The sequence below is a fragment of the Aplosporella prunicola genome (genome assembly GCF_010093885.1).
Source record: "Aplosporella prunicola CBS 121167 unplaced genomic scaffold K452scaffold_14, whole genome shotgun sequence".
In the NCBI taxonomy this organism is placed as follows: Eukaryota; Fungi; Ascomycota; class Dothideomycetes; order Botryosphaeriales; family Aplosporellaceae; genus Aplosporella; species Aplosporella prunicola.
The window spans coordinates 322,701-336,066 of record NW_022983542.1 but is presented as its reverse complement, the minus strand read 5'-3'; the positions used below and the strand labels follow the sequence as shown (position 1 = coordinate 336,066).

General features: G+C 53.8%; 6 protein-coding genes and 1 non-coding gene across 7 annotated transcripts; 1 reads left to right on the top strand and 6 right to left on the bottom strand.

Annotated features, from left to right (window-relative positions):
- Positions 1-662: 662 nt before the first annotated feature.
- Positions 663-869, bottom strand: K452DRAFT_229032 (uncharacterized protein; the record flags this gene model as incomplete). The annotated part of the gene is made up of 1 exon (XM_033537011.1): positions 663-869. A coding segment is annotated over one exon (207 nt), but the record flags the coding sequence as incomplete, so codon positions are not given.
- A 132-nt stretch (positions 870-1,001) lies between these two features.
- K452DRAFT_208319 (uncharacterized protein) lies at positions 1,002-1,238 on the bottom strand (the record flags this gene model as incomplete). The annotated part of the gene is made up of 1 exon (XM_033536133.1): positions 1,002-1,238. A coding segment is annotated over one exon (237 nt), but the record flags the coding sequence as incomplete, so codon positions are not given.
- Positions 1,239-2,622: 1,384 nt separating this feature from the next.
- On the bottom strand, positions 2,623-2,711 carry K452DRAFT_t91. The gene has a single exon. It is a non-coding gene; the product is annotated as a tRNA-Asp (tRNA).
- Positions 2,712-6,182: 3,471 nt separating this feature from the next.
- K452DRAFT_351434 (uncharacterized protein) lies at positions 6,183-7,733 on the bottom strand (the record flags this gene model as incomplete). Its single annotated transcript, XM_033545718.1, has 4 exons — positions 7,171-7,733; positions 6,631-7,120; positions 6,244-6,591; positions 6,183-6,221 (listed from the first exon to the last, which is right to left on the bottom strand). The coding sequence occupies exons 1-4, from the start codon at positions 7,527-7,529 to the stop codon at positions 6,183-6,185; spliced, it is 1,236 nt and encodes a 411-aa protein (XP_033397008.1). The 5' UTR covers positions 7,530-7,733.
- A 190-nt stretch (positions 7,734-7,923) lies between these two features.
- Positions 7,924-10,233, bottom strand: K452DRAFT_287996 (uncharacterized protein). Its single transcript, XM_033540576.1, has 4 exons — positions 9,975-10,233; positions 9,454-9,694; positions 8,583-8,970; positions 7,924-8,515 (listed from the first exon to the last, which is right to left on the bottom strand). Exons 1-4 carry the CDS (start codon positions 10,136-10,138, stop codon positions 8,328-8,330), a joined length of 981 nt encoding a protein of 326 aa, XP_033397007.1. The 5' UTR covers positions 10,139-10,233; the 3' UTR covers positions 7,924-8,327.
- On the top strand, positions 10,044-11,467 carry K452DRAFT_287995 (uncharacterized protein). The gene has a single exon (XM_033540575.1). The coding sequence runs from the start codon at positions 10,389-10,391 to the stop codon at positions 10,989-10,991; it is 603 nt and encodes a 200-aa protein (XP_033397006.1). The 5' UTR covers positions 10,044-10,388; the 3' UTR covers positions 10,992-11,467.
- On the bottom strand, positions 11,301-12,964 carry K452DRAFT_327026 (uncharacterized protein; the record flags this gene model as incomplete). Its single annotated transcript, XM_033544885.1, has 2 exons — positions 11,301-11,315; positions 11,540-12,964. The coding sequence occupies 2 exons, from the start codon at positions 12,962-12,964 to the stop codon at positions 11,301-11,303; spliced, it is 1,440 nt and encodes a 479-aa protein (XP_033397005.1).
- Between the last annotated feature and the right edge of the window lie 402 nt (positions 12,965-13,366).

The following is a 13,366-nucleotide window of genomic DNA, read 5'->3' as shown; positions in this document are numbered from 1 at the left end:
CACGCTTCACTTCCGTCACCTCCCACACCATCTTCTGTTCTTGTTCCTTCGTCCAAGCGCCAAAAGGATCCGGGGTCAAAATACCCGACGTGGAAAAGGAGACAGAGAAATTGCAGCACTTCTGACCAGGAAAACTCAAACTCGGCTGCAACCATCTTGATGTTCTTCGCCAGAGCCAACTCCTGTACCACCCACGCTCTGGTAAACCATGACCGGGAAAGCCAGTGTGTTATTTGAGAGATTTCTTCCCTGCAGAATATGCCGTCCTCTGGCATGTCTTCTTCTCCGCGAGTGAAAGCCCTCAACGAACTGCGCCACTTTCGTTTCAGACCTTCAATATCCCCTGCTTTGCTGTTCATTCGCTGCATTGCGGTGGTCAGCGCCTTAAATTCGTCGTAGTTTACTCCCGATCGGTTAGAAAAATTCTTCATATTTCCCAGCCAAACCAGGACAGACTGTGCCTTGCCGTATATCTGCGGCATGATTTTGACTTGAGCCCCACGTTCTTGCAAATCCTCTTGGTTGATACAGAGAGCGTCGATCCAGAAAAACTCCTCGGAACCGTCCTCGCTGTCGTCCCGTTCAGGACGTTCTAGGATGCTTTCGCGATACTCCGGATCCTGGAGGAATTTGACAGTCTTTGCCCAATCTTTCCTTTCCATCTGGAGCGCATTATCAACCGGGATGCGGCCTTCGTCGTCCTTTGTCGTAATATCTGCACCGGCTCTTACCAGCAGCTCGACGATCTTGTACTCGCCATTCTCTGCAGCGTAATGCAATGGTGTTTCTCCGAACTCATCCTTGCTCTGCAGGCTGGCTCCTCTGTTCAAGAGTGTTCTCACTGCATCCACTCTGCCTGATTCAGCCATTACGTGGAGCAACGTCTTCTGCCAGTCCAACTCTTCCTCATCTCCATTGTCGCCTTCATCCGGGCCACGCTCCTGCAGCAGTTCCTTCCGCCGGAAGCTCACATCCTCAAGAAACTTCATCACCTTTTTCCACTGTCTGCGCTTTCGGTGCACAGCGCAATGTATCGGTGCCCTGCCCTTTGTGTCATATACATTCATGTCTGCGCCCGCCCGCACCAGCTCTTTGACAATTTCATAGTGGCCATTCTCAGCCGCATAGTGCAAAGGCGTTTCGCCAAACTCGTCTCTTGCGCCGGTGCTCGCGCCACGCTTGATCAAGTCAACAACGCAATCCAGAAAGCCCCACTCAGCATAGAAGATGAGGTCTGTCTTGTAGAAGTTGTCCGGATCGCGGCGGTCGACGCTGTATTGCGAGGCCAGCTGGTCGAGTGCCTCGTACAGGTTCTTGCGCACGTAGCACAAGTGCCCGTTCACTGCTATCGGCCATTTGCTGGTCGCGCCGTAGCCGTCCGCCGTCTGGTCGATCTTGCGCTTCGCCCATTCCGGCTCCGGGCTGTCCCACGTGTACGATAGCGCTCTGTATCCGGGGTCGGAGGCAAGATCCACGCTCTTAATCTCGCATTGGATCAGCCGATAGCCGCAGAGTGTGGGGAGCACTGATTCGCGGCCGCGGATGATCTTGACGAGTCGGATCGATGTGGGTGTTGGGAGGGGCTCATATACGTGGGGCGTGAAGTCGAACTCCATTGTTTTGCTCTAGAGAAAATAGAAAAATATCGATGATTAAGTTCCTTAGAATGCAGAGATCTTGGGTGTTACCAGATATGAGAGAAAACGTTCTTATATCGACCTTCATGGGACAGTAGGGCGCAGCCGCCAGGGCCGCGTTGGCGGCGGCGGTGACAACCTCGTTCGTTCGGCCCCCAACTTGACATGGATTCGAGCTCGAGGTTATTGGCTAGTCTTACACAGCCCTCGAATCCTCCAACTTTATTTCGTGGTTTGAAGCAAGTGGCAGAAGTCTCGTGGCTCCCCTAGCGATCCCAGTTGTATTAAAAAAAACATCTAACTGAAGCACCTAAGAGTAGTAATAAATATAATACTCTCTCAAATGAGGACCCAGAGCACGTAGGGCTTGGAAGATTGGCCGGATAGTCAAACCCTAACCCTAACCCTAGATACGCATCTTCCTAGAATAGTTTAGCCATATGAACCGTTAGTCGCATCATCTGTATACAACGAGGCCTGGCCGTTTGAACGTGTTTGCCTTCAACTCGGGATGGAAATCCTTGTGTCTTTCAGTGGCGCCAAATGCCAACCGAACAAAGATCGGTTATGGCTATGTTAGATAACATCCGACGGGTATGCAGAAAACGATAGAGTATGAGTACTATCATGGGACGATCTTTTCGACTCCGCCTGGAGCTATTTATACGGTCGCAAATGGGTCACTAGCGTGATGATGAACAGTGGGGTGGGCTCGTGGCGCTTGGTCCGCCGCACTGCTCGGCAAAAATCTCTGCCACCAACACCGCCACATTTCGGCCCAATTCACAAATGACAAGCAACACGCAGTTAAACACAAGACTGAGGGTTATTGAGACTGCCTTTTACATAGTCTAACTCGATTCCAACGAGCCGTGCCTTCCTTCATGTGTTTTCTACAAAAATCAACACAGTCTTCCCAAATCTTCATCAAGCAAAAAATCAACCACAACTACCTTATCCCCCCCATTCCAGGGGCCAAAAGGAACTCTCCGACGGGGAATCGAACCCCGGTCTCCCGCGCTTGATTGGAAGTCCAATGACAAGCGGAAATCATCACCACTAGACCATCGAAGAATGAGATACTTAGTACCTGATGGTTGAGGTCTATTCAGGACGCTATCACTTATATACTAAAGGTAAACGTTGCTCTAAGACGACATAGAATGCTTGGGTAACTGTTAGATACCTCCTTTTATAATGGTATACGTATATTTTAATCACTGTTTGAAGACAGGAGAAAGACACCTTAGACTGACTGATTTGTTCGCAAGCTGCTATCTGCGTACTGCAGGGTATAGACACGTCGAACTAGAATTCGACGTCTATGCCTAGGCATCTAAGTCGTAATTCATTGCCTCTAAAAGTACAAAAAACTGTACTGTCTGTGACAACGAAATTTCTTGCCCCACAGCGGCCCCGTTCCAATCCGAAGGGCCTATACCCTGTACATTAAATGTTCTAGGAAATACAGCTTCCTCGGCGTAGCCGACTCGTACATACATTGTACTGTAGTACGTAGGACAGCTAAATTCCATAAACTTGTGCCACGTGGGACGGTACGCTCAGCGGCACACAAGCATGCATTGAGCGTTCCATATCGTATTCCTTCACCATTAAATTCCCTTGCATATCCTCAGCCTCATGCTGACAAATAGACGTGTGTTCTTGTGTCACAGTGTTGTACATTCGCATAACTTACCGAAAAAAGACCGTCTGGTCTCGTGAGATCATCGTGGCCGGCCTGCGACTGCATGAACACCTCCACATGTCGTTGAAACAATTGTTTCGTGATGGTATCAGGATCCTGCCCCACTTGTATCACATCTCAGATTATGAGCTTGCATCAGATTTCGACCGTCTATCGTGCCGCACTTTCTGCAGGGTTAAGTGTTTGACAAACGGCGGCTGGGGGTGGACACGACTAACTTGACCGGGATTCGGAGGGCGACTCTTCTGCAGTGACCGCTGGCGGATACTAGGTTAACAGTGATAGATACACAGAAATGGAAGTTTTCGAATTTGTCCTCGTGTTCGGTGAATTCTTGTCGTGGGCTATTTGAAAATGCGTTTGATAGTAAACTCATGAACCATCCCAACACCATACGTTTTCGTATATTCTATAGTTGTATGTATATATTCTAACCAGACACACCTATTACACAGTCGTTAAGAAAGTTCCTCCTTTGAACACCTGAGCATGATGTCGTTAGAGCCACGATACCGCGCTCATTTTTAAATACCATTTCTCGGGCACATCCACATTGATGATAGTCTTCTAGACATGGAAAACTACATAAATTTCGTGATAAAAGCCAATAGAATGGAACCAAATAATTAATATGATAGTCATCACCGAGACGTGATTTCATTGATCAAGTTCATTTTGACACACTGATGAAGAGAAATTGAAGAACAAAAAAAAAAAAAAAAAAAAAAAAAAAAAAAAAAAAAAAAAAAAAAAAAAAAAAAAAAAAAAAAAAAAATAACAAAAAAAATTCAATGTATAAGAATCAGCAAGCAAAAGAGGAGAAAAGCAGAACACACTTACACACCGGCACATTCAGAAAGGCAAACCCCAATCGGAGAAGCACACGCACGAGGAACCCCCTCATCCGCCGCACGAGGTCACTCACCTTCAGAAAAACCCCTACACCGCATATCCAGCAACCACTCGACAACGCAACTCGCGAACCCCGACCTCGTCCCAGCATCCAAGCACATCCACCATAGTAAGCAATCCGTCCGCCTGACCAAGCACAGCTGGCAACGCAGCTAGAGAACCAAAGCCGAGCAGGCACGAGTCAACACCAACCCTCTTCGTCCACATGCAGCAGGCGCGCCACGTCTCCATCGCACACCGCGTCATCCGCAGCGACAAACCCACCTCTTCCAACGAACACACCACACTACTCAGGACGCCAGCGGCGGACAGCCCGGAGCTGAGCATCTATTCCCGTAGCGTCAGGTCGAGTCAAGCCCGCATAACCGCAGCAAGCCGTTGAACCAGCACTAGCGGCAGGCACACTCGTCGTATCCCCGACATCGGATACGCCTCCAATACTCTACTCGATGCTCAGCAAACAGCCGCAATCCTCGATCCGAGCCCAGCCGCAGTCCCGCAGCGTCAGGGCGCGTGGTGGCAACGGGACCTAGAGTATGAGTAAGCAGCAGGCAGTAGAGTACTGCACGGCCACGCGGGACGAAAAAACTTGCAATTGCCGTGCCTGCAGTGTGCAAAAGAGAAAAAAAAAATTTATTCCAAAACTAAAACACAAACCCTGTCCCTTGTCTGGCTGGCCCGCAGGCCGCTGCTCACACGAGCGGGAGTGACGCAAGCGTGCCGCAAAATGTAGTACCTAGGCCAAGATTCCGGGGTGCTAGCAAGCTAGGAACGCGCTGCTGCAGGGGCCTGAAGCAGGGGTTGGGCGGAGGGAGGGGCGTGGCCGCGGTACTCTAGGTACTTTACTCGTGCAAGCGTCGACGTGCCCTACTCGTACCTATGACATAGTGCTAGAGTAGACGCGACCTAAGCTCGCACGCTCAGCGGGCGCCGCTGCCGCGCCGCTGCCGTGCTGGTGGCGAGCTACAGCTCAGCGGAAACCGCGTCCGAGGGACATGATTGGCCGCGCGACTTCACACGTGGGATGTGGTCGAGGTGGAGAGAGCCGGGCTGGCTTGCGACAACGGGAAGAAGGGAGCTTGGGAGAGTAGACCCAGCGCGGGGAAATAGAGTCGGGGAAACTGGAGAAACGGCCGGACTATCCCTCGAGGTGGATTTGCCGGTGGCGTGGCTTCCATTTTAGCTTTTTGGGCTTTGATTAATCTTGGTTCGCGGGAACTGCGCGTGCTGCGGCAAATGTCGTAGGAATCGAAGTCTATCGTCACCTCACATCATGCGCATCCGCGGGCGTCAGGGCGTTCGGCCTATAGAGATAGGCGAGATAACTAGGAGTGCGTGGTGCGAAAGCGAAGGGCGTTAAGCCTGTTTATGCAGTCCCCTTATTGTCGCATGCGCCACACGGGCATGCACGCACTGCATCCTGACACTCAACGTCGTCATAATAGATTTCTATTCGATAGACGCGCGCACTACCGCCGCCATCTCATCTATCGTCTAAGGTATTTTGGTCTTTTTGTGCTTAATAGCAAGAAGTTAATAATAGAAAAAGAAATGCATGGAAGTGAGATTTCCAGCCAGGGTATCAAGACTCGCAACGTGAGTGTAACAAAGGAAATAATACAAAGGAAAAAAAAAAAAAAAAAAAAAAAATTGGTAGTATCATGATGCCCCATCGACATCCGGATAGTAAATGCAAAAAGAGAAAGATGCAATACGTCAGCGTTGCCGCGACATTGGTGATGGCGGAGATGACGTGCGCGAATGGGCGCGGGGTGGCGTGCGTAACGGCAAGTCGTCGTCACCCTCGTGGTACTCATGATGGTCTGAGAAGGGAAATCCGATAGCAGCCTCGTCGTCCGGGTCGCGCCAATGCGACTTCTGCGGCGCAATGACTGCTGCAGCGGGCTGCATCTCAATGGCGACGCCTACAGGGCCGCTTCTGCGTCCGTACTCCTTCTCTGGCCCTGTTTCCGTTTCCTCGTCAACTTCGTTCAAAGTGCCGTCATCGGCACTCGCGCCAAAGTCGTAGGGCTCGACGCCCATGGCTAGGGCTTCCTGGTCCTGTCGTCCATAGACCTCTTGATCCCGCCAGCTCTTAAATGGCGACTTGTCGCTGCGCGTCGTGCTGCTACGGCTGCTGTCTAGAGTGCCGTCGGCATAGCCAAGCTCCTTGTTCCCTTGAAGACTGCTGTTCCTGGGGCTTTCCGTTCCGAAGGAACCTATATCCGAGCGGAGAAAACTGCCCTTGCCGTTCGAGGTCGTGCCGCACCGCGACGGGGCAACGAGTGTGGTTGCAGTGCCGATGCTTGGCGCGTGGCGCGCACGGTTGGTGCGCTGCGAGTGGTACCCATTGTGGCTAGGTCCCCCAGAGACAGTGCCAGTACCAGACGAGGACCGGCCGTTAAAGGCGCGGAGATGGAAGATGCGGCGGAGCAGGTTCCAAGTGTAGGGAAGGTTGGCGACGAGGAGAGATGTGCTGCTCTCACGAACGTACCAGAAAGTCCAAGCACGGCCGAAGGGATTGGTGAAGCTGTAATACTTGTTCAGAATAGCCGCGAGAATGACGAAAATGCCCAGGCCGAAAATGAAGCACAGGATGAGTTTGCGCATGATTGGCAGACTGCTACGCACAATCATCTGCAGGGCGAGGATGAGGAGAAAGAGGTCGGAGGAGATGTTGAAGACGGCGTTAGTGATCAGGTGGTTGGTTGCGGCGTTGCATTGCACGTTGGGTGTCGGTACAGCCCAGTAATTCCTGAACGGTCGACACCAGACGCCGAAATAAAAGAGTTCCATGAAAATGAAGCCGAAGGCGACGTAGACGGAAAGGACCTTGACGACAATGTTTTCCTTCAAGGCAATGCTGGTCAGGTTGTTAGCGGGGCGGCAAATATGGATGGAAAGAAAACATACGTCAAGCGATAGTACATGATTGACAGACAAGCCTTGACCGCCCACACGGTGACACACTGGCATTGCTCGACGACGAGGACGAGTTTGCTGCCATACTGGCGGTGCCTGATCTCGGCGGGGGTGAGCAAGTCCATGTCGAAGCCCGGGGGCAAGAGATTGCTCTCATTGTGGCTGATGATGTTGATGCAGACGAGGAAGGTGGTGTAGGTACAGAGAGCTCCGAACATGAGCAGGTCGTCGATCTGGAGCTTTTTTGCATCGCCGCGGAAGAGCAGGATACGCGAGGCGAAACGCGCAGAGGCGATGGAGATGACAACGGCGAACCAGATCCAAGACTCGGCGTTGAGAGGAGCGCCCATGGCGGGCAGAGAGAGAGAGAGAGAGACTACGAGTAACAAGCGTGAAACCGAGTCTCAGGGCCGGACGGAAGGGTCATGATAACATTGACAGGCGGTGGTGCGTTGGCGGGCGAGTGGGCCGATGCGAGGTTGCGGGGGCGCAGCGATCAGTCGAGAAAGATATGGGGAGACGCGAGAGGATTTGATGGCGGGAGCGGGAGCGAGAAATTTGGATTATGGCATATCGGCAGCTGAAGAGAAGCGGTGGTCCGTGGGGTGGCAGGATGCTAAAAGTGGGTGATGCTTGGTGCTGCCCGAGGGTGAGGCTGACGGGGGCCGGGGCCAGCCCCCGAGCGGCGCACTGCAATCTCTGACGACACGAGCGATCGTCCGCGATCCCTGCGGCCGACGCGAGCTGCCAAACCAAGCCTTCGGTAATAACCCGAGCACGGGGATCACGCCGCCCAGGGAGCCGTCTGCCCCGGGTGCCCGGACTCGCATACTCCCAAGCTCGCAATCCTTGGCTTTGCTATCAACTCTGGTTTCGCCTGCGCCCAGATCGCCAGAGGCCTTTGCCTCCCTTTTCGCCCCCCCGCCTCGTGAAACCGCCAGCGTGGGGCCTGCCGTCCCTCCCTCCCTCGCCTGGCACCATGCTGGAATCGGAATGACACAAACATCTGGTACCTGCGCCGTGGACCCTCGATCGTGGCTCGTCAGCTGCCACGTGAACGCCTCCAAAGTATACACTGCCAGGGGCACCACCCAGATAACCGGCTCGCAGCCACCCCAATCCCACCTTTTCAGCCGCTCAAAGCCGCATCAGTGCTTCTCGTCGCCCTTGGCCTTATCAACGTACTCGCTGTCGGCCGTCTCATACTCTGACGTAAACACCCGGCCGACTGTGTCGTCCTTGCTCAACCACATGGTGATCTTGAGAAGCTCTTCCCGCAGCCTGTTGACCGACTGCGGATCCATGTTCGTCTGCGCGATGAGCTCAGGAAGAGACACTGTTTTGCTTTGTCAGCCCAGTCCGTCGGTGCATGCACGGACCCAATCGTCTCCCCTCATACGTACCAAACAGTCGGAGAAGATGCTCTCCACCGTAGATTTCGCTCATCGTCTTGCCCGCCAGGTCGTCGGTCGGATGCTCCGTCCTCTTGTAAATGTCAAGATACTGGTCACGCTCGAACCGGTACAGCAAGATACGACCGAGGGCCTTGTTGAAATATTCCTTCACGCCTGCAATGACTTCCTCGAGAATGTCGGCCTCAGCGCTGCCGGCTACGCGCTTCGGCATCTCTTGCTCCTGGTACATGTCGAGGATCGCTGCGGCGGGGAATTCGACCGGGAGCTTAACGATCTGCAAGTTTTTGGTGATGTTCTCCCAATCATCCACCAACAACGACTTCAGCCTGTCTGGCATGTGGATGCGAATAGCTGGCCGGGCACGGAAATCCTGTTCCTAAAAATGGACAGTCAGCAATTGAGACACGTAAATGTTGCGGTGAGCGAAGGAGATGAGTAGACGAATATATCGCGGTGCCAGCCTCTTTCAAAACATTGCTTTGGAGTAAGTAGACGCTTCTTGCACTCGCTCGACGCCACGTTTCTAGCAGGGTTGGCTTTGGAGCGCTCTTCCTGTTGTGGATGACGGGGAGAATCAGGTGAGCTCTGTTCGGGAGAGCACTCGACATGAGTGACAAGGGGCTCTCCAGTAATTTCCCCTAAAGGGTGGGTAGAGACACATGTGGACTTGAAGACAATAATGTCCATGTGGTTTGATGAATTGTAAAGGACAACCGCGATGCAAAAAACCTCAGAAAGAGACACAGGGGCGAGGTTTACAATAGAAAGTGCCGCTGCTGCGGGGTGCAAAGGTTTTATGGCAGGGGTGGTGACAAGCAGCGACACTCGCAAAGTAAAAGAAGAAAGAGAACGAACTTACCCGCTCAACCTCGAAGTCGCGACCTCTCTTGCGGCCCGCCAGACTGGTTGTCGCAACAGGAGTCTCGCGGCCCTCGCTACCGCGAGTAGAGCTCAGGTCGGTCTTCTTCTTGTGCGAAGTGGGCTTCTGCGAACTAGAGCCGCGACGCATCACTTCCATCTCCTTGCGGAGATTGTTGGCCAGCTCGCGATTCTCATCGGTAAGCTTGCGGAGCCGATCTTGCGGCACCCAGTCATCCCACCTGCCGGACTCGTCAGGTTCATGTGATTGTTGACGCCGCCGTCGGAGCTGGCGTGGCGACATGGCGAAGTGACAGATAACAGATACAAGAGCAGCAGACAGGCTGCCCCGACATACGAAAATGGAGGGCCAAAGAAGGACAAGTGATGAAGATGACGAGAGTAACGCAGTGCGGTGAGGCGAAGTGGGAGCAGGAGCCAGGGGAGGCCCTTGCCGAGAAAGACAACAGCTTGACGAGACAAAGCGACCATCGAAGAAGAACTGGAAGAGAAATGACTTACGTAGCCTTCCAACCCTTGTAGTGTACCTTGTACTGGTAGGCACTCTTCTTATCATTCGGGTCTACCGGTCTTGAGTCGAGCACCTTGGCTTCATATAGCAGCTCGTGATGAAAGCACAGCGCCTTCTCGTCCTTGCTGTACATGGGCTGGTTGGCGGGCGCCATGGCAGACGTCAAGCAGGCAACAGCTCAAGGATAGAATCGAAAGCTATTAGGGTAGAACGCGGGGAGTGGTGCGTGCCGGGGGAAATGGCAGCGAGGGTGGAAGTTTTAGGTCTTGTTCAAGGGTCCGGCGCGTCAACAGCCTGACTCGCTTAGACCTGGACGCGTCTTCCAGAGTCCAAGCACGCCCAACACCACCACCTCCACCCAACACGAAACAGCGACGCGACATCGCGCCTACCCGCCGTCCATCATGCCGCCCACCGAGACCTCCATCCTGTCCAATTTCCTCCTCCCCGCTGCGCCCCTCCCCAACATCCTGACCCTCCGCCAGTTCACCGACCTCTTCCCACGCGCGCACCAGTCCAACCCTGCCATCCCGCTCCTCTACCGCGAGTTACAGCATCAACGCGCCATCGATACGGACGACGTGCGACGCAACATCGCCGCAGAGGCCAAGCGTGGCGAGCGGCAGAAACGCGAAGTCGCGCGCGCACGGCGCCGGTCCGAAAAGGCCGAGTACGAGAGCCTCACGGGCGCTCAGCAGACAGACGTGAGAATGGAGCAGGAGTTGTTTGGCCGCACAGGCAACGCGCCGGGAGCCAAGCCGCATACGCTCGAGTCGATGTTGCGGGATATGGATGAGGCGGGGAAGAGCATCGAGGAAGAAATTGAGGAGCTGGAGGAAGAATCCCAGGCCGTGCTAGCGGATATCAAAACCATCGTGGGTGATCTCAGCGACCTGAAATATGGACGCTTCAGTAAACCGGCGGCCGGAGGCGAGGAGCTGGGTCCCGAGACAGTCGAGACGCTCAAACAACTGAGGGCTGTTTGTCAGGAAATTGACACGGAATGAATGGCGAATCTGTGCCTGATTCTCCGTTCAGACCCAACTACTCCACGTGACGAGTCTGTCGAGGCATCTTAGTCTCTCATTATGGAAAACTGCTTATACAGACGCTTTGAATGGCCGAAAGTCGCTTCGATATCAGCACCATACTAACGTTGGACCTGCTGCCCCAAGTCACCTCATAAACGAATGTCAGTATGTCCCAATGATAGAATCTCCTTTCGATAAGAGTTTAGAGTTTGAATGTAGCTAAGATGCCTATAGAGTACAGATGGTCCTCGATCGCTTCTAGACGTACGAAATATGGCCGACTTGTTAGACGGTGCACGCCTGACAGTGAGGGTCTGTCATCAGCTTGTCACAGTCCATCGAACCAACACGTCCCGGACAAGCAAGAAAGGCCAAAACTCCAAGAGTAAAAAGGTCGGCTCAACAAGAATCACAACAGCAAAAAAAAAAAAAAAAAAAAAAACCCTGCATAACCAACCCTCACCACCTCAAAACTACAAAACCTTCCCCTCCCCCCACCACCCCTCCATCAACCCTATTACTACCTCCATTGCCCACAACCACACCACGACCACAAGCACCCCAACCCTAACCGCATAATCCGCCATTCCCAACATCGGCACCCGCGTACGATCAACCCCCGCATCGATATTCTTCCACTCCCATAGCACTCTCCCTCCTAGACCCTCAACCGCTACTCTCACGCCCGCTGCAAGTCCGTCCTCATGCGACCCATGCCCGGCCCAGGCGCCAGCGTACCAGATGCCGCGCGTGCCTTGAATGATTGGGAGGCGTTGCTGTGCGCGGGCTGCCGCGGCGCTGTGGACCGGGCGGGCGTATTGCGTGACGCGCTGGGTGAGGGAGGGTGCGGGAGGGCGTGGTGGGTTGACGGTCAAGAGTACGGGTCCAAAGGAAGCAGGAATATGATGCAGGGTGCTGAGGTTGTAGGTGAGGGAGACGGAGTCAGAGTCAGAAGAGTTGGGAGACGATTTTATGAGGTAGTTGCATGCGGCCTGGGCGTTTGGCCGGCGCGGCATGAAGTTGAGGTCGGAGTGCAGGTAGGCGGTACTGGGTGTTGTTTGGAAAGCGCTCATGATTTCCCGCTCCGTGGGGCTAGCAGTGTTCGAGATGATTTTCATGGCTTGGTCGCCGTGGCAGGCTAGGACGACGTCGTCGAAGACTTCCTCCCGGCCGTGGCTGAGCAGCAAAAGAACCTTTCCGTTTACATCGTTCCGAAGCGTCCGCACGGGCGTCGAGAGATGTATCCTTTCAGAGGGAAAGCCCCGCAGCAAGGCGTTAATGTAGCTCCGGCTTCCATACTTGATCGTCATCCAAGCGGGCCGCTCCTCGACGGTACTTAGCCAATGATGGTTCCAGAGGGATCTAAATCTAACCAGGGTCAACGCTGGGAGGTCGAGCGCACACGTATCGATCCCGGTGCTCCAGAAACAGGCGGTCATGGGTATGAGATAGTCATCTCGGAAAGCGGCCGAGTAGCCTTCGCGATCCAGATACTCGCCGATGCTGAGCTCAGGATCGTACTGCGACTCGTCGCGTAGCAGATCTAGTGCAAACTGGTTGAAGCGGATAATGTCGAAGATCATGCGCCAGAAGGAGGGTCGCAGGAGGTTGGTGCGCTGTGCGAAGATGGCGTCGAGAGAGGTACCGGCCCACTCAAAAGCCCCGTCGTCTCGGGTTATGCCGAAGGACAAGTGGGCAGCGGTGGTTTCGACCTTCAGCTCCCTGAGGAGGGCAATGAAGTTAGGGTACGTGGCGGTGTTCAGCAATATGAAACCAGTGTCGACGGGCGTTTTGCGGCCATTGTGCTTGAAGGTGACGGTGTTGGTGTGACCTCCCAAACGATCTGCAGCTTCATACAGGTGGACCTCGTGGGGGGTGTTTCGCAGAGCATAGAGGGCTCCAAGGCCGGAGATCCCGCTGCCAACAATAGCAACTCGCTTCTTATCCATGCAGGGGTATCACTAAATAGGGAGAAAGGGTGATGTCATGTAAGTGCTTAAAAAGACAGAATAAGAAGAGAAAGCGAGAAACGAAGAACTGGATAGGGTAGAAACGAAGAAAACACGCGCAAGGAAGAATGAGGAAGAAACAGAAACAAGGGGGAGAGAAGGGAAATGCAGGCCTGTGGACGGTTGCATATTGCACCGTCTCGCCAGGCACCCTAGGCGGTGGATGCATGATGAATGATCTACACGGACAGGGATCCGATGCCAAGCCAGGAAATCGCGGAGCGAACGGGCTGCGGGCGGAGAGAGAGCACCACAGGCAGGCACCATCAACGAACGACATCACCACTTACCACTCATCGCTACCACCACGCCGGCTCCTGCTGAGATACCCCGCCGGCCCAC